This window comes from Leucoraja erinacea, chromosome 11 (genome assembly GCF_028641065.1).
Source record: "Leucoraja erinacea ecotype New England chromosome 11, Leri_hhj_1, whole genome shotgun sequence".
Classification (NCBI taxonomy): Eukaryota; Metazoa; Chordata; class Chondrichthyes; order Rajiformes; family Rajidae; genus Leucoraja; species Leucoraja erinaceus.
In genome coordinates, this window is record NC_073387.1 from 45,668,860 (window position 1) to 45,695,621 (window position 26,762).

The following is a 26,762-nucleotide window of genomic DNA, read 5'->3' on the forward strand; positions in this document are numbered from 1 at the left end:
CAGTTCATTTTAAAAGATTGCATAGCTGCAGCTACTCTGTAGTCAATCAGATTGGAGCTGAATAACTACATGTTCAGCCAGGTTTGCTACAAGCAGCTGCTAGCTGAGCTGTCTCCTCCATTGCTTCAGCAGCATGACTGAATCCAGAAAAAATCTAAATTTCCCATTGTGATAATGATCAATATTTAATGTGCAATTTTCTTAATGTATTGTGTTCCAGATGTAGAGGTCACAAAGCTAAACAATATGATTTAATTGGCAGATCTATTTTTATGCATTGTCAACAAATGAACTCATGAGCATTGTTTCTGTATTTTCATAGAGATGAAATATAAAACTTCTGACAACGATTTAGAAACTTTGCCTATAATACGTCCAAGAAGCAATACTCTTCCAAAGAGCTTTGGTTCTTGTCTGGAACATGAGCAAAGAGATGTTTATAGAGAAACATCTGAGAAGGAGAAAAAGCCATCTATGGAAGCAACAGTAGAAACAATCTTAAAAAGACTTAAAGAGAAACAAGCCGAAGAAGACTGGCCAGAGGATATTAAGGTATTGGTTAACAACCTTTTGTCTATTAATATATTAAATAAAATAAATTTCAATGCTGCTTGTTTGCCTTTTGACCACTGCCTTTAATTAATGTGATATTTAGATGGCTTCCATACATTTGGTGGGTATAAATCACATATTTGTTGATCAGCACTATGGACAGATGCTCTTGGAACAATGGAGTTCCTTTTGAGATTAAAATCTTATTTAAGTCGAATGGTTTGAATGCAATGTATTCTTTCCTCTGCAAATCCACCCTGGTGCAGAGGATTTGCCATGAAGCAGTATTGTAGATATAATCTGAAGAATGTTCTTTAATGTGTCAAGAAGTAAAGTCTGAATTAGTGCCAAAGAAACATTAGTTTACAACATTTGCTTTGAGGATTTATTATAATAGCATTTTTTAATTGAACTTTTTGTTTTTTACAGGAAATGAGACAGAATCACTTAACGGCAGAGAAAATAGCTCTTCAGAAGAGTCTCTTGCATTTTGAGAGCATTCACGGATGTCCGGTATATACACACCTGTCTATTTTTATTCAGGACAATTTTCAAAAAATAAATCTCTAAACAAATATTGTTTAAATATTTGTAAATTGACTGGAGAAATGCACAAAATGGAGTACAAATCTGGAGGGAATGAGTGTTAATGAACATTGGAACATTGGAGAACTCTATTCATGTGATGTTAGCGTCTTAGGGCTGAAAGCAACGTAAATGACAAAAGGACAGACTTTCAAGCATTAAATTTTCATGAAAGCCAAGGATTTGGATAGCATCAGAAATTGCCAGAGTGAAGATAAAAATGGTTTGTGATTGTATCTGAAACTGAAACCTGGATTACACTGTAGTCTTTATTCTATTCCCTTGGAACAATTAAATTATATGAAATACATCATTTATTTATTTTAAAATATAATGTTCGAATGTTAGGTACATTAACTGTTTAACATTTCTTGAATCAACAAGACTAAATACAAAAATAGTCTTGCCTTGAATTATCCTGCAAAAGTATATCGTAATATACCGAGCGATTTTGTACCTGTACTTAATGTTCAATTTTTAATGAGGCTTATTTAATTTTTTAGGTCACCAGGGAAGAAAGACAGCTGGTGAAGCCTTTATACGATAGATATCGACTTGTGAAGCAGATGTTAGCCAAAGCAACACCTGTTATTGTAAGTAAAACGCTGTCCTTAAATATTCAGATTAACAATAATCTAGGTAAAATGTGCTAAGGCTACAAGTATCAAACAAAATATGAAAACAAGCCTGAAGAGGGCAGGTAAGCAGAGTTTTGTAAAAAAATAATAATTTCAAAGTAGAGTCTTATGAAATTTCTAGTTTGGGAGCTAGAAAACCGAAGGCTTGAAGTGAAGAAAGTAGGAGACCAGAATAGATTAAAGCTGGATTAGTTGTAAGGACGAATTGTTATAAAAGTGGACTAAGAATAGTAAGCACATGTGTTAGGATATAGTCTGTGGTGGTTTGGATGAGGTCACATTTGAACATTGCAAGATGTGAGACAAACGAAGAAGAGATTGGAATAATTGAGTTGCCCCTTTAACAAACGCATTGAGAAACAGTTGATGTTCTGGTGGCAGAAATGGACAATCGTGGAGATGTAGGACTGTATTTGTGAAACCTGAAGTGCTTCTGAACATTTCTGAGTGAAGGATTACAAAGTGTATCGAGTGAATGTTTTTGGTGCTCCTGTAGTGTAAGTGTAAGGATGGTGGGTGAATGTTGCTACCAACAGTTATTTGTGTTAATAGAGAATTTTATATTAAAAAAAATAATTTATATTCAGTTTCAGGTAATAAAATATCACTGTGGTGATATGATATAGACAGAGAAAAGTGACCCCCCCCCCCCCCCCCCCCCCCCCCATTAACTAGGACAGTTGTAAACATTTGACCTGGGTCTGGGCTCACAAGATGCAATAAGATCATATTGTTAAGGAGTCTGAAACTGTACAAAAGAAATGAGACTTGGCTCTTAGCAGGTCACAGACTGTAACACAAAACTAACAGAAATCTTGTAGCAATCTGTACTGCACATCCTATCAGTTTAGTGTGGACTCTTTGGTGTTGTAGTGGGGCAGTTCACCACAGCTAGAAAGTAAATTTAACAAATTATGTAATAGGGTAAATGGCCAACTCTCCAATTCTGCCAATCACCGTGAAATATTCTACTTCTTCCAAACCACAGGGATTTCACAGCAAGTTGTTTTCTTGCACAGTATTAGGCTAACTATTGTAATGTACCATGTATTGTATAATACCATTGATAATTTACTGTGATTGGATTGCTTTTGGGGGGAAAACATGAATATTAAGTTTAGGTAAGGATTTGCATTATTTTCTTTCCTGTTTTACTCATCAAGATTTTTTTGAAGCCATGCTACTGTTTCTTTTCCAATGTAAGGGGTATGAACCTCTATGTACACTAATAACTGAGCACATGCAGTGTTGTCAATTAGAAATATTGTAAGCACTAGTGTAGGCTAGTTAAAATTTTGAACAAGATCTTTAAGCAAAATATAGCATACTTGTACAGGAGGGTAGGGTTTCATAAACAAAATACTAGAGTTAGCAGGACATGCAGCATCTGTGGAGAGAATGGATAAGCAACATTTTAGGCCGGGTCCCATTGCCTGCAGCTGCAAGGGAACGTACCAGGGGAGGGGGTGGGAAGGGACAAATTGACCAAGGAGTTATGGAGGGAGTGGTTTCCCTTGCAACCGCAGGAAATGCTACACTTGTCGCTATACCTCCCCCCTTCACTCCATCTAAGGACCCAAGCAGTCTTTCCAGGTGAGGCAGAGGTTCACCTGCACCTCCTCCAACCTCTTCCGCTACTCTAGGTATCAACTGCTCTACATCGGTGAGACCAAGCGCAGGCTTGGCGGTCGCTTCGCCAACACCTCTGCACAGTCCACATTAACCTACCTGATCTCCCGGTGGCTCAGCACTTAAACTCTCCCTCCCATTCCGAATCCGACCTTTCTGTCCTGGGCCTCCTCCATGGCCAGAGTGAGTCCCACTGCAAATTGGAGGAGCAGCACCTCATATTTCGCTTCGGTAGTTTACACCCCAGCGGTATGAACATTGACTTCTCCAAGTTCAGGTAGTCTTTGCTTTCTCCCTCCCCTTCCCAGCTCTCCCACAGCCCACTGTCTCCGCCTCTTCCTTTCTTCTGTCCCACACCCCCCCCCACCTCCCCATCAGTCTGAAGAAGACCCTCGACCCGAAACGTAACCTATTCCTTCGCTCCATAGATGCTGCCTCACCCGCTGAGTTTCTCCAGCAATTTTGTCTACGTTCGATTTTTCCAGTATCGGCAGTTCTTTCTTAAACCTGATACGTTAACATTGCTTCATGGTAAATCTTTCATTTTCTTCCAGGGTTCTCCATCAAATAAACGTCGTGGCCAGATATTGCAACCAATCATTGAAGGTGAAACTACTCAGTTCTTTGAGGAAATAAAGGTTAGGTTTCATCACATAAAATCATCATCTGTCACTTTTTTAGTTTAACTGCTTTCAAATGCTTTTGCTTCGTGTCTGTTTATTACGTTTCATTAAACATTTTGTGAACAGTCCAGCAGTACTTATTTAAGTTCAGTTTAAAACTGTTTGAAGAAAATTATTTAAGTGATTAAAATAAATTTAAAATAATTAATTAAAATGAAAACTTCCTTCCGGCACTCAAATTAACCTGGACCATTTCCGACATCTCCCTATGGTTTCTAGACCTCACAATCTCCATCGCAAGTAACGGACTACTGACTGACATCTACTACAAACCCACTGACTCCCATGGCCATCTGGACTACACTTCTTCCCACCCTGCTTCCTTTAAGGACTCTATCCCCCTACTCCCAATTCCTCCGTCTATGCCGGATCTGCACCCAGGATGAGGTGTTCCAAACCAGGGCATTGGAAACGTCCTTGTTCTTCAGGGAACGGGGGTTCCCCTCTTTGAATATAGATGAAGTTCTCACCAGGGTCTCCTCTATATCCCGTAGCTCCAATCTCACTCCCCATCCCCCTCACTCGTAACAAGGACAGAGTCCCCATTGTCCTCGCCTTCCACCCTACCAGCCGTCACATACAACAGATAATCCTCTGACATTTTCGCCACCTTCAATGGGACCCCACCACTGGCCACATCTTCCCATCTCCTTCCCTTTCGGCTTTCCGCAGAGACTGCTCCCTCCGTAACTCCTTGGTCAATTCGTCCCTTCTCCCCCGAAACCACCACCTCCCCTGGTACTTTCCCTTGCAACTGCAGGAAATGCTACACTTGTCGCTTTACCTCCCCCCTCGACTCCATCCAAGGACCCAAGCAGTCTTTCCAGGTGAGGCAGAGGTTCACCTGCACCTTCTCCAACCTCATAATTGCATCCGCTTCTCTAGGTGTCAACTGCTCTACATTGGTGAGACCAAGCGCAGGCTTGGCGATCGCTTCGTCCAACACCTCCACACAGTTCGCATTAACCAACCTGAACTCCCGGTGGCTCAGCACTTAAACTCCCCATTCCGAATCCGACCTTTCTCTCCTTTCTCTCCGTAGCCAGAGTGAGTCCCACTGCAAATTGGAGGAGCAGCACCTCATATTTTGCTTGGGTAGTTTACACCCCAGCGGTATGAACATTGACCTCCAATTTCAAGTAGTCCTTGCTTTCTCCCTCCTTCCCCTCCCCAGCTCTCCCACAGCCTACTGTCTCCACCTCTTACTTTCTTCTTCTTCCCCCCCCTCCCCCACCCACACATCAATCTGAAGAAGGGTCTCGACCCGAAACGTCAGCCGTTTCTTCGCTCCACTGATGCTGCCTCACTCGCTGAGTTTATCCAGCATTTTTGTCTACTTAAAATAAATACTGAAGACTGTAACTTGATGGCCATGCTAAACTAATGTTAATTATTGCATAAAGATGATTAAAATGAATATGAGACATACACTGTTCATACAATCTCTTGCATTTTATGAATATATGTTGCAATGGTAAAATTCTGATAATTGAAACTTGCCATGTAATATTGTAGATCTTCTGGAAATAAATCCTAAACTCTATCTGCTGTATAGTTTTGGGGGGAAATTAGGTTTTCTTTTGTTATGGATAGAATTGTAATTAAAGTGTAAATGAAATGGCCTATGATCTGGACATTGTACATGGCTCCAGGTATTTCTGCTAGTTTGTTCGTTGAATGCCTTTGTTCTGCCAAAGTTGGGCTTGCAGAGGTTTTGTTGAGATTATAAATTATCTTCAGTTCACACATTGAGGCAAAGATCAGTAAAAGTCTCTTCTACTGCTTTCCACATTTAAATAATACATGTGGCTACATTGTGGCTGATTTAATTTTTTTTAAAAAGTCCAGTACATTACATGCATTACACCAATTAATTGTTTGGTTGCTTATTTAGATTTCTGATAGTAAAACTTGTTAACATTCTTGGGCAAGTGAGTTGGGCAGGTTTAAAATTTTATTTCAAGTATTTTAATATTTACAGCGTTTATCCTTGTAGAATGATTGAATAGAGGCTTGTAATTTTTTGTTTCTAGGAAGAGGATTGTAATATGGCAGCAGACTTCACAGTTACACTAAGGCCAGGCTTGCATGCTAGGAACTTTTTGGATCAGTTGGATAATGACTGTAACACAATTGCATCCCCTGTAAAAGAGAGTTCAGTAAGACTGAGCCTTGACCCAGGAGTTTCAAGTATACATGCTGCATCCTTGTGAGTATATGATTAAAATACTGAAGTATCACATTTCTGTATGTAGTTTTATTTTTGACAGGGAGAACAGAAAATTGAATTTTTCTTACATTAATTATATTTTCTTTAGTTCAATTTGTGTATGATTGTGCCGTGGTTACCTGGAGAGTTTTGATGCTTGTGTATCAAATGTATCTACAAATCGTCAGATAGAAATGCCTTTTCAATGCATTGAATATGTATTAAGAAATGCTTTAAATGTACAAATTTAGTGCAGGAATGCTTCTACAATCCAAAACTAATAGAAAATAATTTTGAAGGTGGAGTACAGCCACTAGTGTGCATTGATTTTGGCATGTCTTAAGGAGGAGGCACATTTCTACCCCAGTGTCTTGACTGCCTAATGAATATTCATCACAGTGGAAGTCTGAGAGCTGGTCAAGAAGATTAAATATTGTTTCTTAATGCTTTGTACTAGCTTTCTACCAATCCCACAAGGTTACAGTAGATATTGTATATCAATCTTAAAACATTCTAAAAATCCAGATGAACAGTCATGACAGTGGATTGGTTAATATTGACCAGAAAAATAGTAACAATTTAAAAAATTAAATTAGTTTATTAAAGGTGCAATATTATTTTCTAGAACACATTTGTCTCTCTTAATCTTCTGCAATGATCAGAAGCAATGTCTCTAATGTGAAATCAGAAATTGCCAGAAATACATAGGTCAGGCATCTGTCTGGAGGAGATATAGATAATGAGTAAGATTGCAGGAGAGGTGAAGAAGCAATATGGAACTGAGAAACTAAACACTGCGGTGCGAAGTCAAGAAGCATGATGATCTGTACCAGGCTCTACTGTAGCCACTGACAATTTCTGTTCCTACCCAATCCCTCCAGCCCAAGTAATCACTTTCTATTGACAGCGGGATAATTCCAAGTAATAATAAATTTGAACAACTTAAGGTACGAGAGCGATTAGGCACATCTTAAAGTTTTTTTAATTACTAAGTAACTGACTATTTGGTATCAATCTAATTATTTAAAAATTACTTTCCTTGTTTTCAGATTTTCAGCTATCATAAGGCTGCATTAGGTTACCAATTGTGAATTGTTCAAGGAAATTAGTTTAGTTTTAGTTTAAAGATGCAGCGTGGAAACTAGCCCCTCGGACCACCAAGTCCGTGCTGACCAATGGTCACCCTTACGCGAATTCTATGTTATCCCAGTTTTGCAACCTACACACCAGAGGCAATTTACTGAAGCCACATAACCTACAAACATGCACGTCTTTGGAATGTGGGAGGAAACTAGAACTAAAAACGCACGCGTTCACAGGGAGAACTTACAATGTCTGTACAGACAGCACCTGTGGTCAGAATCAAACCCTGGTCTCTGGTGCTGTAAGGCAGCAACTCTGCCACTGTGCCAGACTTATATTTTAAAACCGTATGTATCTTGGCTACACTTTGATAGCAAATACTATATATTACAAATTCTTTCAATTTTATAATCAAATGAGTTTGAGTGTATATTGAACACATGGGTAAGTGTTGGTAAATTAATTGTTAATGAAGATAGCTGTTACATTGAATTGTAGGTAAAATTGTATTTGAGATTACCATTACTGCAAATTTCCTAAATTAAATCACAGTAAGATTATAAATATTTTTAAGGCCCGAACTATTTGAACAACTCTGGAAAGCAAGAGATGAAAGGAAGAATTTGCGCAAGACATTGCGGGAATTTGAAGAAGAGTTCTATCAAAAAAATGGAAGGTTCGTTCTCATTGGACTTTTATTTTTATTTTCTTAATAACTGTTTTTAAAATGTATGCCATTCATTTGATTTTTCAAAATTTAAGTTCTCATCTGCCTTCCACAGACAGCAAGGCCGTCCATTTATTAACCTGTTCAAGCAATGCCTGGCTAACATGTCAGCACAATATTAATTTGTTCCTTCATAATGTATCCATATCTGTACTAGCCTTGGGTTTTTTTAAATAAAAATGAATGTTGGTTTGCATTGTGAAGTAATCATTGCATTCTGGCTTAGTTGCTTTTGAACCAGTAATCGCTACTTGAATGAATGAGTGAATGAATGATACTCTAGTGAAATTCTTGGTTTTGCATACCTTACACAAAGTATGCAAAGAATCGCCACATATAGAACACCAACAAAGTTATAAAGAGTGCCATTGGTCCCTCTTTGTTCTCGGTGCCCCCACACCCCCCCCCCCCCCCCCCCCAAGCTGGGTCTTTGTTCTCTCTGTGGCCCTCCCAAGCCGTGTCCCTTTTTGTTCTCTCAGCAGCGCGTCCTTGACCGACCTCCGGTACTCATGCAGCCCTTCCGACCTCCAAAACCACTGCAGGTCCACAAAATACTCTTCATACTCTGTACTTTTCAATTGTGTCAAAAACAAATAATACCATGCTTTTCCATATTGTGCATACCTGGACTAATATCCTCCATTTAAAAAAAACATTCAAGAAACATTTTGTTACTTTGCAGCCATTGTGGATGAGAAATTTTAAAGTTGAGTGAAGCCCTCCTTGGCATGGCATACAATATTGGTCTCCTTTGTTCATGCCTGTTTTAATTGAAGGTTTTGAAGTATCAATATATATATTTTTTCTTTTGAAGTGGGACCCCTTTTTTTCTGTATGTTACCAGATTCTAGTCTAGAATGGGATACCTTGTGAAGAATTTGGCAGCACAGACTATTCAGTTGAGCAAACTTGTACTATACACGGGCCTTACTTGATTACTGTATTAAAATAAGTTGTTAAATAATGATTATCTATTGCCTGGCAGATTATAACTTGGGGTCAGTAAATTTAATACTGTGATCTGGTAGTTAGATCAAAATAATTTTGTTTTAATTGCAGCAATAAGACATGGGTTAGTTTTATGACCATCTTTTAGTTGGTCTAGTCTAGGTTTAGTCTAGAGACAGCGTGAAAACGGGTGCTTTGGCTCACCGTGTTTGTGCCAACCAGTAATTGCCTGTACACTAGTTCTAATCTACACACTGGGGACAATTTACAGGAGCCAATTAACCTACAAACCTGCACATCTTTGGAATGTGGGAGGAAACCAGAGTCCCAGAGAAAACCCACGCGGTCACAGGGAGAACATAAAAACCTCCAACAGACAGCACCCATAGTCAGGATTGAACCCGGGTCTCTTGCCCTGCAAGTCAGCAACTCTACCGCTGTGCAGCTCCCTCAGCCCTTCGTTCACTTAATCACCTGCCTAGCCCAATGGTATCCTGCTGAATATGTTAATTTTGACACATGACTACTGTTAGCAAATAACTCATTGTGGGATTTGTTGTAGGAATCCTGAATTTCTTAACCATATAATATAACCATATAACCATATAACAATTACAGCACGGAAACAGGCCATCTCGGCCCTACAAGTCCATGCCGAACAAATTTTTTTCCCCTTAGTCCCACCTGCCTGCACTCGTACCATAACCTTCCATTCCCTTCTCATCCATATGCCTATCCAATTTATTTTTAAATGATACCAATGAACCTGCCTCCACCACTTCCACTGGGAGCTCATTCCACACCGCCACCACTCTCTGCGTAAAGAAGTTCCCCCTCATATTACCCCTAAACTTCTGTCCCTTAATTCTGAAGTCATGTCCTCTTGTTTGAATCTTCCCTATTCTCAAAGGGAAAAGCTTGTCCACATCAACTCTGTCTATCCCTCTCATCATTTTAAAGACCTCTATCAGGTCCCCCCTTAACCTTCTCTGCGCTCCAGAGAATAAAGACCTAACTTATTCAACCTATCTCTGTAACTTAGTTGTTGAAACCCAGGCAACATTCTAGTAAATCTCCTCTGTACTCTCTCTATTTTGTTGACATCCTTCCTATAATTGGGCGACCAAAATTGTACACCATACTCCAGATTTGGTCTCACCAATGCCTTGTACAATTTTAACATTACATCCCAGCTTCTATACTCAATGCTCTGATTTATAAAGGCTAGCATACCAAAAGCTTTCTTTACCACCCTATCTATATGAGGTTCCACCTTCAAGGAACTATGCACGGTTATACCCAGATCCCTCTGTTCAACTGTATTCTTCAATTCCCTACCATTTACCATGTACGTCCTATTTTGATTTGTCCTGCCAAGGTGTAGCACCTCACTTTTATCAGCATTAAACTCCATCTGCCATCTTTCAGCCCATTTTTCCAAATGGCCTAAACCATGTCACTATTTTGAAGCAGTAGCATTTATCTGGCGTGCAGGCAGTTCCAGTGTAGACGATGGGCCGCACCAAATTAGGTATGTTGCAAAGCGTACCTGAAGCGCGCTGAAAATCTGTCTCAGCCCGAGTGCGCGATTTTGGCGCCGTTTAGAGGGCGGCAGGTTTAAAACGCGATTTTCTCTAGGCTGTTCCAATCGAAGATGTTCAGCCTAGTTAATTATTAACGAAAAATTGCTGGAAGACCCCGTCGCAAAAGCTATTGTTAGTTTTAAAGGCCTTGTATAATAGTTATAGTAGTTTAAAAATCAATCTCTAAACCCGCGACCACCGGCAGCCGTTTCGCATAGAGCAGACAACAGAAGGTAGGCTGTTTATTTTTACATTAAAAAGGGCTTCTTAAGATCCCTTTATACAAAGTTTAATGTTGCGAGTAGCTCATTTTGGTCCCATTATATCCCGCAGTATTTTTCTGGGCATTTGAGGGCACAAATCCAACCCAATGTGAACGTTCTAAACCAGCGCGTTCACAGGATCCCACTAGAAAGCTGATTTAAATTGACTTTAATTTACAGCAATTGAACACTAAATTCCTTCCATTTGGCCTATAAATTAATGTAAATGAGATTTAAAAATCATGTTTTATTGTGAATTATTTATGAATATTATTTGGACACTTAGGCTATTTAAAAATGTTAATCATTTATTAAGAAATGGATAGATGTTTAGATCTAGTAATTGAAGTTTGAAATTAGCTACAATTGGGTAATTAACTAATTATATGCTTTAATTTCAGGTCATCCAAGTAAGATTATTTTATATTTGTTTCAGAATGGTTCAATCTACGATAACTGAAAATTTCATTCAGTTCTCTTAATTTTTAAGAAGGTTATGGGGCTTTTGACTGCACACGATCACAGCTTTTTTGTTATGTCCATAGAAAATCAATAGGGAACAAGATGCTAATTTCCGAGTATGAAAATGGCCATAACTTTTTAAATACTTGAGATATGAAAGTGAATTAGCTGTCAAAATAAACTTATTTGTATGCTTTATCTAATGGGATAAATTACAGACTTGATTTTTTAAATCTCAAAATTTTGTAACATTGCTAACCAAATGATCTTGGAATTTGCTTCATCAATTGAGCTTGCCTTTCTCTTTCTTTCTATCCGCCATTCCCTTCTCCCTGTTGTATCCATGATTTTCATAATACATATATTTAAAGCACTAAAACGATTTAAGAAAGATAGATGGATTGTGAACTGTTTCAGGAATAAAATAAATAATTGCTGTCTCGTATTAACTCTTTAGAATATGTTTACGAGGCTGCAGACATTTAATCTAATCATGTAATTAATGCTTTTATACAATACAAACTTATTTATTTTGACAATATTATAGCAGAGTCATATAGCACAGAAATGGGCCCTTCAACCTAACTCATCCCATTTATAATATGATTTAATTCATTTTGAGGACACTGCATATCAGCTTAATTGATTAGTCCTGAAAATTAAAATTACCATATGCACTTATTCCTGGTTTATACATTTGTTTATTCTAGAAATGTACAGAAAGAAGATCGTGCTCCAATGATTGAAGAATACAGAGAATATAAGCGCATAAAAGCCAGAGTCAGGCTTTTGGAAGTTCTTGTTAGCAAGCAAGATTCTGCAAAATTTAAGTTGGTTTGATGTTACCAGTACTATCTTCTTCATGAGTAATGTGTTGAATATTTTATCTTCTGGACGTGGTGCTTACCTCTTCTTGTAACATTGCCTTGCCTAATGCCAGTTTGTGCACTTTATCTGGTGCTTCTTACAAAGTACTGAACTATTGGTAAGTTTGTACCACAAGATTGTCATGAATGGTAGATGGCTGTGGAATAACAAGGATACCTTACTAAATTAGTACTAATATTTTATTAGGTTAATGCATCTTGTTCTGAAATAAACTGTTAGAATTCATTGCTGGTGGGGGGGGGGAGGGAGGGAGAGGAGGGTGATAACTTTTGAAGTATTTTGATGGATTTCAAAAAAACAGATCCTCGAGGTTTGAACGCAGAATACAAATATTTATTTTATCTCCAACTGCTTGCTACATGTAAATATACACAATGATTTATGTTTCCTCTTAAATATCATTTTTTAGTTTTAATTTAATGTTTCAGAGCAGAAAGATGGAGCAGTGATTTTCATAGAATTCTTCTTAAATCATTAGACCATTAAACTATTTTGTGAAGTGGACAGATTCTGAGCCAGGAAGTGGAGGTGTACACTTGCTGTATATATTTGAAGTTGTTTGTTCTGTAGTTGTCTGTAGTGATACAGAAAGCACTAATAAACAGTAAGTGTTTACTAAATTGCTGTTACCTTTACTAAATGTATTAACATTTTGAGATCTCTGCAAAATGAAATATTTGGCAGTTCAATTTATGAATGTGTTTTAATGCAAAATACCTGCTTTCAGTATAACTTGTTAACTTGTGCCACTTTATACTGCTGAAAACTGATCAATTGCAGAATAAGGTGTTTGACTGTGTAGTGACCTTGAGTTTTGTTTTTAAAGAAACACATATTTGGAAATATGAAAAATGTGTTTGAATATCCTTGTCAATTGAGGAACAAGATGGATGTTTCTTTATAATAATATTTGTAATGGAGTGATCATTGCATGCACCTACTGTATATGTCATTTAAGCAGCTACCTTTTTTTGCATGATTTTAATTAATACTTGCAAAACATCTGAATGTAAACATCATAACTTCCCCTTGAAAGCAGAGATCTGAGATGGACTAATGGTGCATCTTAAATGCATCAACAGCAATGTGTACATTTTTGTACATGATTCGGTTTGCTTTGGTGTAATAAAACCATGCAGTAAACATTTTGGGCACTATATGTTGACACTTCATTGTTGAAAATGACACTGCATTACTATATGAAGAATTGAATAAATGCATGGCATCAGCACTTTCAGATGTTTTTGTGTGTGCATATGTCACTAAGGTGGTACATTTTGCAGTAATGTATCATTTCCACATTCCTTTTTATAAAAAGCTATATCTGTATATTTTGATGTGTTGATATTTTAAACTGGTCTTATACACTTCTGCCATCCATATCGAAGTCGCCTGAAAAATTGAATGTGTAGAAAAATGAGCAATAAATTGAATGAAATATTAATTATAAAATGACATTCTAATAGATGCTTGCATTCTTTGGAACGTGCAATGCAAAATTTAATGTAATCATTTTTATTAGCTTAGAACATCAGTTTCATCTTACGTTGGACTGTAAGATTTATCTTAATACACATTTCATAGAAGTCATTTATCTTGGAAGATTTATATAATTTTTGTAATTTACAGTGTTATTTACTTCATTAATAAGCTTCTCATAGTTTGGCATGCACTTGAATAAAATAAGTTCATTAGATAAAGACTGTCCAGATAATTATTTGTTAACAAATTATTTCTAACATTCAACCCTATTACATCAAATGTATCCTAATTATATAATGCTAAAATAAGTTTATTAAGACTGATGTTTTGTGATTTGTCACAAGTGTTTACATTGTACAATAAATCTCTGATTTGCCACTACCTGATTATTCAGAAATTCCATTGGTAAGGCATCTGGCTCGCTGTGGTCCTAGTTCCCATACTTCCTTGAATCTTATACTAGGGTCCCAGGAAATTATTACACATTTTGTAATATTCTTTTAAAAGTAATCAAAAAATGTTGGAATATTAATTGGAATAATAGAAAATCTGCCATCCCAACGCCAGCAAAGACCCAAATCATGTGGATAATGGAGTTTTACTATGCATCAGCGATTGAACAATTATATTTTAAATGGAAATGTTCCCTGCAGTTTTATGGTCAATTTCCCAGCAGTAAATGAGAAATGTTTATGAGCAAACATAATCACTAACTATAAATTTAAGAATGGGGATTTTTTCTTCTTTTAACCTATCTTTGAAATTTCTATTTGAAAGTACCTTGACCAGTTTAGACTGGTCACTTACACAGAGCCACTAGAACCAAGGATTGTATCAAAGATGGCCTCAAGTACAGTGTCATTCCTGCAAGAGAATTAAGACTTGTGTTCAAGATAAAACAGATTGCTGTGCTTGGACCAAAATGCCCTTTATCAACTTTGAAAACAGCTGATCATATGAAGTTGCCAGAGCTAGAGATTGTGGGAAGGCCTGATAATCTGTAGTGTGTGCTTGCAGGGCTGATCTTGCCAGCCACACCTGGGCTCATCAATGGAGATTGCAGAACTGATGTCATCAAACTCGATGGTCAATCAACAGACACACTGAGTTTCTCGGTAGAACTGGTATCAGTCTTTCGGCCTGCATATTCCCTCTGCATTCAGCCATGTTTACTCAACTCCTCAAACAGATCACAATTTTTAGGAAAACAATGCCTAGAAGAACTCAGGCAGCATCTATGGTGAGAATGGACCTCTGCCATTTCAGGTCGGGACCCTTCAGAGTAAAATAATATTTTTAGTTTGCTCATGGCTCTGTGTTCTGCATTGAAATATAAGAAAATTGAAATGGGATAGGAAACTGGACTTGCTATCAATGCTGAACCTCTCTCTATGTTAATGATGATTAAAAGCAGGTTTGAGTGGATTTTTAGCCTACTCCAACTCCTATTTCTATTCCTGGTTCTTACACCAAGAAGTCCTTATCAGAAATGGCTGAAGATAGTATGTGACAGATGTATTTATTTTTGTGAAATGTGTACTAATGTCCTTGTAGTGCTAAACATAGTGTGACAAGTACCAGATTCATTAATATTTGTAAATTTAAAGCCAGTGAGCTATAATGTCTGTATAGTTGATTGCTTCAGTTATCAGCAGCTTTTTTTTAATGATAAATGACCAGAATGGGTTTGTTTAAACAGTTTCAGTTGAATTATATTCTTATACTACCATTATATTCAGCTCAAACTATATTAGGTATTGGTGCCTGGTGACTTTCAATATCTTTTTTTTTGTTCATTTAATGCAGAGTGCTAAAATGTGAATGTTTTATCAAAATATTATTTAATGGACTCTGACACATTACAAAGCAAAATTCATCAGATTTTCATGCCACCTTAATGGCAAGCTATTCCTGGTTTTAATTTCTAGCCCTGGCCCCATAGCAGGAGCGTCCACGTCGCGGGGCGGGAAACTGAAGTATCCCGAGCTAATTCTGCTCCAAGTGATGACTCCCACTGATTGTCGCTGGAAGCTTGCGTCCTTTTCAGGACGCACGATGACAGCGATGTCAACATTTGAAACATGGAAGATGGACACGAAAGAAGAAGATTTCTAGCCCTTGTTGGCAATTTTCAATCATTGAAATGTCTGTTTCTCAATTGGAAATTGAAATATGAAGAATGATTTAACGTTCAAAACAACTTTGAACATAAACAACAATTATGCATAGCACAAATGTGAACTGGATTAGGACATTTAACGTTCATGCCGACACTACCATTATTTCAGCATCAATGAGATACCCATTCTGTGTCAGGCCTAGAAAGTTCCCATAATTGGTTTGTGAAACATGTATGCCCTCTGAATATCACCTTTCATCTATTTAAAAAAAAAACACTTTATTTCTACCATATTTTTCCTACATTACATTTATATCACATTAATCATCTTGCCCATTAAATAAACTTGACTATATTCCCTAGAAGCCCTTCTGAACCATGCACGATCAAGTCTGTCACTTAGCTTGTTTCATAGGCCAACATATAGAAACAAGGCTGCAAATGCTGGAATCTTGAGCAAAAGTTTTGGAGCAACTCAATGGGTCATCAGTGTAGGGAAAAGGACCAATGACATTTTGGGTTGGGTCCCTGATACAGACTGAATATTTACCCGATTCCCAACCCTCCCCTTCTTCCCCTAATCAAAGTAATTATTTTTTAATTCACCTTTGAGATTTAGGCATTGCTGGTAAAGCCATCACTTGCTGCCCATTTGTAATTGTCCTTGAACTGAGTGACTGTAATTTGTAATTTGACTTGTACGCTGTAATTTCAGAGGGCTTTTAAGAATCACAAGGTGGGTCATTTGTCAATTGTAGGCCAAAGCAGAGGTTTTCTTCCTTTAAACTATGTGAACCTGATGGATTTTCAATTACAATCCAGTAACATTTGTGATCATCATTGCTAAGTTTAGTTGATTTTCCACAAACACCAAATTATTAAATGAAGTTAAATTTCACAGCTATCATGGTGAAATTTGAACAAGTCTCTGTATTTTGTCCAAGCCTTTGGATTATTGATCCAGTAGAGATGGTCGTAAGCTTTATGCTGCTTTGGCAAGGCTGCCAGCATAATCAAGGACCAGTCTCAGTCTGGTCACTCCTTCTCCCCTCTCCTGTCAATCAAGAAGTACAGACCATTGAAAACATATTCCTCCAGATTCAGGGGCAGTTTCTTCCCAGGTGTTATCAGGCAACTTAACTGTTATCTCACCAGCTTGAGTGCAGTCTTGATCGCCCATCTACCTCATTCAAAACCTTTGAACTATCTTTAATTGGACTATATGTTGTATTCTTCATCTGTACACTGTGGATGACTTGATTGTAATCATACATAATCGTCTTTGACTGTATAGCAAGCAACAATAAGCTTTTCACTGTACCTCGGTACAAATGACAATAAACTAAACTAACATAATCACTCCACTGCTACCCCACTAAAGACCTCTGTTGCCCCAGCAAAGATTGCTGACACTTCTTTGTTGAGGTCTTGCAATCAGAAAATGACTCATTCACTCAATGTTTTTTACTCAAGGACCAATCTGCATTACCCTCTACATTATGCATTCTAATTTTGTTTAATCATCTTTTTGTGTTGTATATTATTGAATGTCCTCTATCATTTTAAATATACAAAGGCCTTGTCTATTCAGCTATTCCAACCTCAATATATTCCAACAGGTTTGTCAAATGTGATGAACCTATCCATGTGTAATTAAGCATTCAACATATCAAGACTACTGCCATTGCTGTAGTTCCCTGTTTTTTTCTTTCTGTCTTAAGTAATGAAGTTACATTTGCTAACTTCTAATCTGTGGGAACCATTCCAAAATCTATTGATTTTGGAAGATGCAAACCCGATGAACAACACACCTCCGCTCAGTCCGCAATAACCTACCTGAACTCCCGGTGGCTCAGCACTTCAACTCCCCCTCCCATTCTCAATCTGACCTCTCTGTCCTGGGTCTCCTCCATTGCCAGAGTGCGCAACACCGGAAATTGGAGGAACAGCACCTCATATTCCGCCTGGGCAGCTTGCATCCTGATGGCATGAACGTTGAATTCTCCCAATTTTGCTAGCCCTTGCTGTCTCCTCCCCTTCCTTAACCCTCGAGCTGTCTCCTCCCATCCCCCTGCCCTCGGGCTCCTCCTCCCTTTTTCCTTCTCCCCACCCCCCCATCAGCCTGAGGAAGGGTTTCGGGCCCGAAACGTCGCCTATTTCCTTCGCTCCATAGATACTGCTGCACCCGCTGAGTTTCTCCAGCAATTTTGTGTATCCTCCATCAAGAATGCTGGTTATCAAGTCTTGGGGATTTACTGCCTTTTATTCCCACTAACTTCTTCAATAGCACTGCAGAGGGTGGTGAAAATTGCCCAACGCGTCACCAGTTCCTCGCTTCCCTCCATTGAGTCCGTCCAAAGCAAGCGTTGTCTGCAGAGGGCACTCAGCATCGCCAAGGACTGCTCTCACCCTAACCATGGACAGTTTACCCTCCTACCATCCGGGAGGCGCTACAGGTCTCTCTATTGCCGGACCAGCAGGTCCAGGAACAGCTTCTTCCTTGCGGCTGTCACACTACTCAACAATGTACCTCGGTGACTGCCAATCGCCCCCCCCCCCCCCACCCCGGACACTCCTCCCACAGGAAAAACACTATAAACATGTAAATAGATAGGAGCCAACTTTTGTTAATATTTCCTTTATGCTTTTCTGTCAAAGCCCTTCAAACTGACTTTTTTTTTTCTTTACTGTTCCATTCTATTTTTCTTTTCTGCTAAAATTAGTTTTCCCAATCAAACCTGTCAATATTTAAGGCCTTTTGATTTAATGTTATATGTAACTTGGCTATGGCTGGACCATTTTTTCTAAATGTTTTTTTTTCTGACTTGATGGTATATATTACTTGTGAATTGTGTACTTATTCTTCAATGTAACCATTTCTTTTTTCTCTGGAGTCCCATGTTAATTTAGTTTCTCAACCAGCTTTATTCAGGTTTAAAGAGCCTGGTTTCGAATTGAGCTAATTTCAAACTTTATATTTAAAAAAATTATCAAAACGTAGATCTCTAAATACATAAATTAAACAATTAAGTAAACATGACAATAAACTCCCTTGCCTTGATTTGACTTTCCTATCGCCCAATACTAGATCTAAAGTAGTTCAACATGCCGATCCCGTAAAACATTAATGATTTTGTTTAGTTGACCTCTATACCAACACTACTAATTTTGTGTACCCAGTACGTATGTAGATTAAAGCTCCCTATCATTATTGTTTTATCCATGCTACAACATTTCAGTATTGTTTGGGTGTCATTATACAAATCTCATCCATATTTAGTATGTTTGTTAGCTCTACTTAAATATTTTTAGGCTAATATCTTTTCTCTCTTTATCCCATTCTCTGAAGGCTACCATGCTACATTATCCAGTTTGCTAGCCTCTTTTCCAAAAGTTAAATATCAGGGAACATTTCATTCCCACCAATATTGTCTGTAAAAGAGAGGATCTCCAAGTTGATTCAAAGAAAGGAATGAAAATACATTGTCCCTGACAGAATACAGTTATTGCTATCCATTTTGCCACCCTGTACTATTGCTTTGTCATTTTGCTTCTTTTAACTTTCTATATTTCCCCTGACCAGAACCTTTCTCAGTATAGTTATTCAATTTACTAGCAGTCTTGTCTCATCACTTTAATTGAAGCCCTTTCCTGTAGGTAGTTCCTTCTTTCCCCAATGTTGATTTGATTATCCCAGGAATTGCAGCTTAATTTCTCAACACCAACTTTTTATACATACATTAAATTCTCTGATCATAATTATCATATTGCAATTTATATGTGCCTTGTATGCTGTGTGCTGAAGTATTGTAGTTCTCCATGTAATCACATTGCAGTTTGTGTATGTAGCATTTCTTTTCTATCCACCCTTTTCACTTACCCTATTCTTGTAACATATTTGTTAATTATTGCAGATAATTTTTGTAAAGCATTGTGGTATAAACATAACTTTTTATTAGTGCATTTTTAACAAAATACTTTTAAATTATGAATATTAAACAAGATTTTTTTCTTTGGTGTTTCTTTACCCAGTTGGCCAATTCCGACTTCCAAAAGTAGAAAATTAGAACAGCTGAAATGCAGTTGTAATTTTTGTTTTCATCAAAAATCTCATCTTGCTCTTTTGAAATTGTTCGAGTTATAATTCAGACTAGAAAATAATGAAAAATATGATTTTTAACAATTTTTGCACACCTTAAACATAATTTGCATTTATCAGAAAGTATTGCTCATTATTCCTTCCAGGTTCCCGATTTAAGAAAGGAATAGTAATTCCTGTTGGTATTAACTCTGTACTAGTCATAGGATTCTCTATTTCTGACTCATTACAAAATAATAAATCTCAGTACATAATTTAGTTCATAAGGTTTGTTCAGCAAGGGAGGACTGAGACAGTTTAAGTAATGCAATGAGAAGTGTTAAAAGATTGTGTTTATCTTTTTTGTTAGATACAATAAATCCAGCAGAGTTTGTCAGTTTTCTACAAAGAAAATGATATTTTGTTGTGTGTAGTTTCTGCTAATATTTTATGGCATATACATGTGGTATAAAGTTATGTTCTATATAATGTATCACATTTATTGTATCTTACTCAAAATACTTAATATCTACAATTTGTCCTGGTTCCAATATGTGTGAGTAGAGATAGTTTACATGTAATAAAAGACAAGGTCATGCATTCCATCCAGTTGCTATGTTGATGCTGATTTTGCTGCTTTCAAAATCTTTAAGCATTCTGTACCAACTTCTTCCATTGACGATATGTGCAGTTAAAAATACAGGAGACGTGCTGGAAAACTGGAGGGTGGCAAATGTTGTACCTCTTTCCAAGAAGGGCTGCAGGGAAAATGCTAGGAACAATAGGCCAGTGAGCTTAACATCTGTAGTTGGTAAATTACTGGAGAGTATTCTGAGCGATAGGATATACAGTAATTTGGAAGGGCAAGGGCTGATGAGGGATAGTCAGCATGGATTTGTACGTGGGAGGTCGTGTCTCACAAATCTGATTTTTTTTTAAGATGTAACCAAAAAGGTTGATGAGGGTGGAGCTGTAGATATTGTGTACATGGACTTCAGTAAGGCGTTTGACAAGGTTCAGCATGGTAGGCGCCTCTGGAAGATTAGATTGCATGGGATCCAAGGAGAGATAGCTGAATGGAAGCAAATTGGCTCCATGGAAGGAAGCAGAGGACAATGGTGGAAGGTTGCTTCTCAGACTGGATGCCTGTGACTAGTGGTGTGCCTCAGGGTTCAGTGCTGGGCCTGTTACTGTTTGTCATCCACATCAATGATTTGGATGAGAACATACAGAGCAAGATTAGCAAGTTTGCTGATGATACAAAAGTTAGTGGTTTTGCAGATATTGAAGATGGTTGTGAATGATTGCAGCAGGATCTGGATCGATTGGCCAGGTGGGCGGAGGAATGGTTGATGGAATTTAATACAGAGAATTGTGAGGTGTTGCATTTTGGGACGTCGAACAAGAGCAGGACCTACACAGTAAATGGTAGGCCTCTGGGTAGTGTTGTAGAGCAGAGGGATCTGGGAGTGCAGGTGCGTGGTTCCTTGAAGGTCAAGTCGCAGGTAGATAAGGTGGTCAAAAAGGCTTTTGGCACTTTGGCCTTCATCAGTCAGAGTATTGAGTATAGAAGTTGGGAGGTCATGTTGCAGTTGTATGAGACTTTGGGCATTTAGAATATTGTGTTCAGTTCGGAGCACCATGATATAGGAAAGGAATTGTCGCTTGAAAGGGTTCAGGAAAGATTTACGAGGATGTTGCCAGGACTAGAGTGGTGTGAGCTATTGGGAGAGGTTGTGGTGTAGGCTGGGTCTATATTCCATGCTGCGTAGGAGGGCGAGGGGTGATCTTATAGAGGTAAACAAAATCATGAGGGGAATAGATAGTAGATGCACAGTCTTTTGCCCATAGTAGGGGAATCGAGGACCAGAGGACATAGGTTCAAGGTGATGGGGAAAAGATTTAATAGGAATCCGAGGGGTAACTTTTTCACACAATGGGTGGTGGGTGTATGGAACAAGCTACCAGAGGAGGTAGTTGTGGTTGGGACTATCCCATTGTTTAAGAAACCGTTAGACAGGTACGTGGATAGGACAGGTTTGGAGAGATATGGACCAAGCGCAGTCAAGTGGGATTAGTGTAGCTGGGATATTGTTGGCCAGTGTGGGCGAGTTAGGATGAAGGACTTGTTTCTACACTGTATCACTCTATGACTGAATGGAAACTGAGAAGTTGTTGGTCATATGCAAATAAATACAGAAATCGAAAAGCTGCTGTCCGTTTCCATACTCCAGAAGTTCTAACCATCAGCATCATCTTGATATGTGAGCAATGAATTGGAATTGCATTTTTAATTGCTCCAAGGAAGGACACATCTTTATAGAAAACATTTGTATGCCAGAGGAGCAGTTATGCCTCTCATCACAAGCTGGTTATAAGAACTCAAAGTAATATCTTAGTATTTCTTATTTCCTAGAATGAATTATCTGGTTACTTAGAAATACCCTGATTTTTGATGTGTAGCAGCTATTATAACTTGAGAAAACTAAATTAAAAAAATGGGAAATAAAATTAGTGGAAGGTTTTGTTTCTTGGAACACCAATCTGTTCTATTACTCAGATTTTTAAATGAGCCCATTATATTGACTTATCAAATCCACTATAAAAGTGAAACCCAAAACACAAGTGTGCAATGATAACTATTTATGGTCTCATACAAAATATAATAACGTGGTAGAATGGTGGAAGGGAAAAATTAAAACTGTAAATGTTGAGTTCATGATGAAATTTAATGAACAGGCAATGTTTTGAAATAAACTTATTGGGAAAGCGAATTAACCAATTGATTGTTAAATCTTTATTTGGTTACCATGTTATTTTAGAGTTGCTGTGCTTGATTTAACGTTTGTGTGTACAGGGTATATCTGTAAAGAAGTACGATTTAAACCTTGATTGATGTTGAACGTAATTTGTTAATTTTTAAAGTTGAACCTAATGAGTATTATATAAATATAGGTAATTAGTAATCAGTATCAGCAATGTACAAAAATAGACTTATTAAAAAAATATAGATATAGATAGATAGATATAGATATAGATTGCAAGAGACAGGATTTCCTTATAATTCAGATAAATGGTAAGGTGTTGCATTTTGGAAACTCAAACCAAGCAGGACCTTCACAGTGAATGGCAGGGCCCTTGGAAATGTTGCAGAGCAGAGGGATCTAGGAATGCAGGTACATCATTCCCTGAAAGTAGGTTCACAGGTAGAGAGGGTGGTTAAGAAGCCTTTTGGTAGATTGGCCTTTGCCAATCACAGTATTGAGTATAGATGTTTGGATGTTACATTTGCACAAGATGATAGTGAGGTAGCATTTGGAGTATTGTGATATGTTTTGGTCACCCTGCTATAGAAAGGATGTTGTTAAGCTCGAAAGAGTGCAGAGAAGATCTATGAGGATGTTGCCAGGACATGAGGACCTAGACTACAGAAAGAGTTTGGGCAGACTAAAACGTTTCTCCTTGTAGTATATGAGGCTGAGGGATGATCTTATAGAGTTGCAGAAATCATGAGGGGAATAGACAGAGTGAATGCATACTTTTAACCAGTACGGGAATCAAGAATCGGACCTAGGTTTCAGGTGAGAGGAGAAAGATTTAATAGGAACCTGAGGGGTAACTTTTTCACACAGACGTTGATGGGTATATGGAATAAGCAGCCAGAAGAGGTAGTTGAGGCAGTTACTGTAACAACGTTTTGACAGGTACATGGATAGGAAAAGTTTAGAGGGATATGAAACATGCAGGCAATTTGGGCGGATGGGCCCGTTTTGGTGCTGTACAACTCTCTGACTATAATCGAGTGGGGGCGCCGTCGAGTATGGCTGCCCAGCCTGCAGCTGTCTGTCCTTTCACCATTTTTATTTTTTAGTATGTTAAAAAGTTCGTTGGAGGTCTAATCTTTTTTGGGTGGGGGGGGGGGGGGGAAGGGGGAAACTGCATTTCTAAGTCCCTACCTGGTCAGAGATGTGTTTTTTCTCCGAGCTGTATTTCGTCTCTTCCTCGCGGCCTACCAACGGGACTGGAGCGGCATTTCTGCCAGGACCGACCGGTCAGAACTTCAGCTTCGGCGGTGGTGCAGCGCTGAAGGATCATCACAGAGCGGGCGATGACTTATCCGGGTCGCCGTGGGGTAAGCTCCGGAGAGTGCTGAGACCGCCGACTCCAACATCGCGGAGCTGTGGGGTCTGCGGAGCGTCCAGTGTCGGAGCTCTGACCAGCGCGGCCTGTGGAATTCGGACCGTGGTCTCTGGCAACAAGCGGCCGTTCCAGACATTCCAAGCCACTGAAGAGTTTTCTCCCGACGTCGGAGTTCCATCAACCGGCGAGAGGGCCTGAAACATCGGGCTGCCGTTGCAGCGACTGCGGAGGCCTCAATAGGCCCCAACCACAGGTGAACAAGAGGAAAAGGACTGGACTTTGTTGCCTTCCCTCACAGTGAGATGTTTTTATAGTTTATGTTAAATTCTTCTTTAATGTGGTGTCTAAACCATCATATCATTGATAGGTAGAATTAACGCTATAAAAATGACTTTCTTACCACAATTAATATATTTGTTTCAAGCGATCACAATATATATTCCAAAATATTTTTTCAAAAAATTAGATTCCACTATCACTAATTTTATATGGGACTACAGAACACATAGAATTCAACGAAAGCATTTGTGCAAATCTAAAGAAGTTGGGGGTTTATCATTACCTAACTTTATATATTACTACTGGGCAGTGCATATTAAGAACATAATATACTGGCTGGATAGTTCCACTCAGCAGTTGGAGTGGATAAGAATGGAGAAAGAGGAGTGCTATCCGCACGATATAGGAACGATCCTGCTCTCACCGATAAAATTGAATAGTATAAATATATAAGAATTTGGAAACAAATAAAAGTATCCTTGAAATTAAATAATTTATCAGTACTAACCCCACTATTGAACAACCCCGCATTCAAACCTTCTCTCATCGACAACACATATCAACAATGGGATAGACTGGGGATTAGGAAAGTAGGGGACATGTATGAAGTGGGCAAATTGTTATCATTTCAACAATTAAAATTAAAATTTGAATTGAAGGATAATCAATATTTTAAATATATACAGGTATGTGACTTTATGAAGAAATATACACATAGATTTCAAACTATATTTTTAGATCCTTTAGAAGAAGCAATGAATATTAAGGCTGATTCACAAAAATTAATATCATACTTTTATAATAATATATTAAATAGAGAATCATCCTCAACAGAAGCATTAAGGGAAGATTGGGAACAAGAGCTAATGATAAAGATCTCGAAGGATAGATGGGAAAAGTATTTGATGAATACACATAACTGTTCTATTAATGCAAGACATAATTTAATTCAATTCAAATTATTACATAGACTATATTATTCAAAAACGAGGTTGAATAAATTTTATCCAAACGTCTCTCCCAGATGCGATAAATGTTTGTTTCAAAACGCTAATATAACACACTCATTTGTTGGATGTACAAAGTTGAATAAATTTTGGAGTGATATATTTGATATATTTACAAAGATTTTCAAGTCAAGAATAGAACCCAAAACGGAATGGATTATATTTGGAATAATAGGAGAAGATACCAATTTAAATAAAGATCAAAATGTTTTTTTTAATTATGGGTTAATAATTGGAAAGAAATTGATACTTAAATTTTGGAAAAATACAACCACACCAACTGTTAAAATGTGGATTAGGAATATGATGGACATAGCACGCCTTGAAGAAATGAGACTCCGACTAATAGATAAATATGACCAATTCTTAAAGAGTTGGTCTCCTTTCATCGACTTTTTGGAATCATGTGATGCAGCGGTGCCGTAAGGATTGCTGATTTCAGTTCATGACGCGGATAGAGCTACATCTCCGAATTCAGATTTGAAAAATTCTCTTTTAAGGGGCCTTCTCTTCTATTTCTACTTTCCACGCTCTCTCTTCCTTTTTTTATTTTTTATATACACACTTCACGTTTTTCTACTCTCTACCATCTATTTTTCCACTTTTTCCCCTTTCTATTGTTTTCTTTTTCTTGTTCTGCTTACTTCCTTCTTATAACATAAAACTAGAGGTTGTACATAGAATGGATTACGGTATTACATAGTTGGCACCTAAAATTAGGTGCCACTGTACTGTTTGGTGCTGTATTAACTTCTAATAAAATAAACAAAAAAATAACACAAAAAAAAAAAAATGTGGTGTCTTTTATTGGTGTGCTGCAAATGGCAACTCAAATTTCACTACACCAGAAATGGTGTATGTGACAATAAATGTCCTTTGTCCTATCTCTATGACTCTTATCTACTCGCCTTTTCAATAAAAGATGTTGCCTGTTTTCCACTTTGCACCAAGTCTTGCTTCTCAAACTGTTCCATAATCCAGTCAATTTTATTTGACATCTTATTCATTCTCTCCTCCAGTTGATCCGTACGCAGAATAAGGCTAAGAGAAAATCTACGTTTCAATATAATGTTTGACAATATAGGAATCTTATAGAAAATTAAAATATATCAGATCGTTTGTATTCATAGCAGATCATTCAGTTTGCTGGATTAAAATGGTGAAATGGTATAGCAAGAAGGGCTACCCCACCCATTTATCTGCCTGAATCATTATCCCAAATACCAACCTATATGTAAAATAAACTTTCTCTGCACATTTAAACTTTGCCACTCACCTTAATGCTATGGCCTCTAGTATTTGATTTTATTTTCTATCCTGGGGAAAAAATGTTTTAATTGCCTACTTCATCTGTGATTCTGAAGATTTCATGCAAATCTACCAGGTCTCATGCAGCCTTCCGCCTTC

General features: G+C 37.8%; 2 protein-coding genes across 4 annotated transcripts in view; one reads left to right on the plus strand and one right to left on the minus strand.

Annotated features, from left to right (window-relative positions):
- Positions 1 to 13,579, plus strand: part of LOC129701751 (protein FAM13B-like) — a 73,004-nt gene extending 59,425 nt beyond the window's left edge. For all 3 annotated transcript variants that reach the window (XM_055643159.1, XM_055643160.1, XM_055643158.1), the window contains 7 exons: positions 323 to 552; positions 982 to 1,065; positions 1,641 to 1,730; positions 3,959 to 4,042; positions 6,121 to 6,296; positions 7,954 to 8,055; positions 12,073 to 13,579. In XM_055643159.1, the coding sequence (XP_055499134.1) occupies positions 323 to 552; positions 982 to 1,065; positions 1,641 to 1,730; positions 3,959 to 4,042; positions 6,121 to 6,296; positions 7,954 to 8,055; positions 12,073 to 12,202 (896 nt within the window). In that variant the 3' untranslated portion in view covers positions 12,203 to 13,579. The remainder of the gene's footprint in view (positions 1 to 322; positions 553 to 981; positions 1,066 to 1,640; positions 1,731 to 3,958; positions 4,043 to 6,120; positions 6,297 to 7,953; positions 8,056 to 12,072) is intronic.
- A 12,212-nt stretch (positions 13,580 to 25,791) lies between these two features.
- LOC129701752 (polycystic kidney disease 2-like 2 protein) overlaps positions 25,792 to 26,762 on the minus strand; it is a 42,225-nt gene continuing 41,254 nt past the window's right edge. Inside the window, exon 14 of the mRNA XM_055643161.1 lies at positions 25,792 to 26,396. Within this exon, the coding sequence (XP_055499136.1) occupies positions 26,252 to 26,396 (145 nt within the window). The 3' untranslated portion in view covers positions 25,792 to 26,251. The remainder of the gene's footprint in view (positions 26,397 to 26,762) is intronic.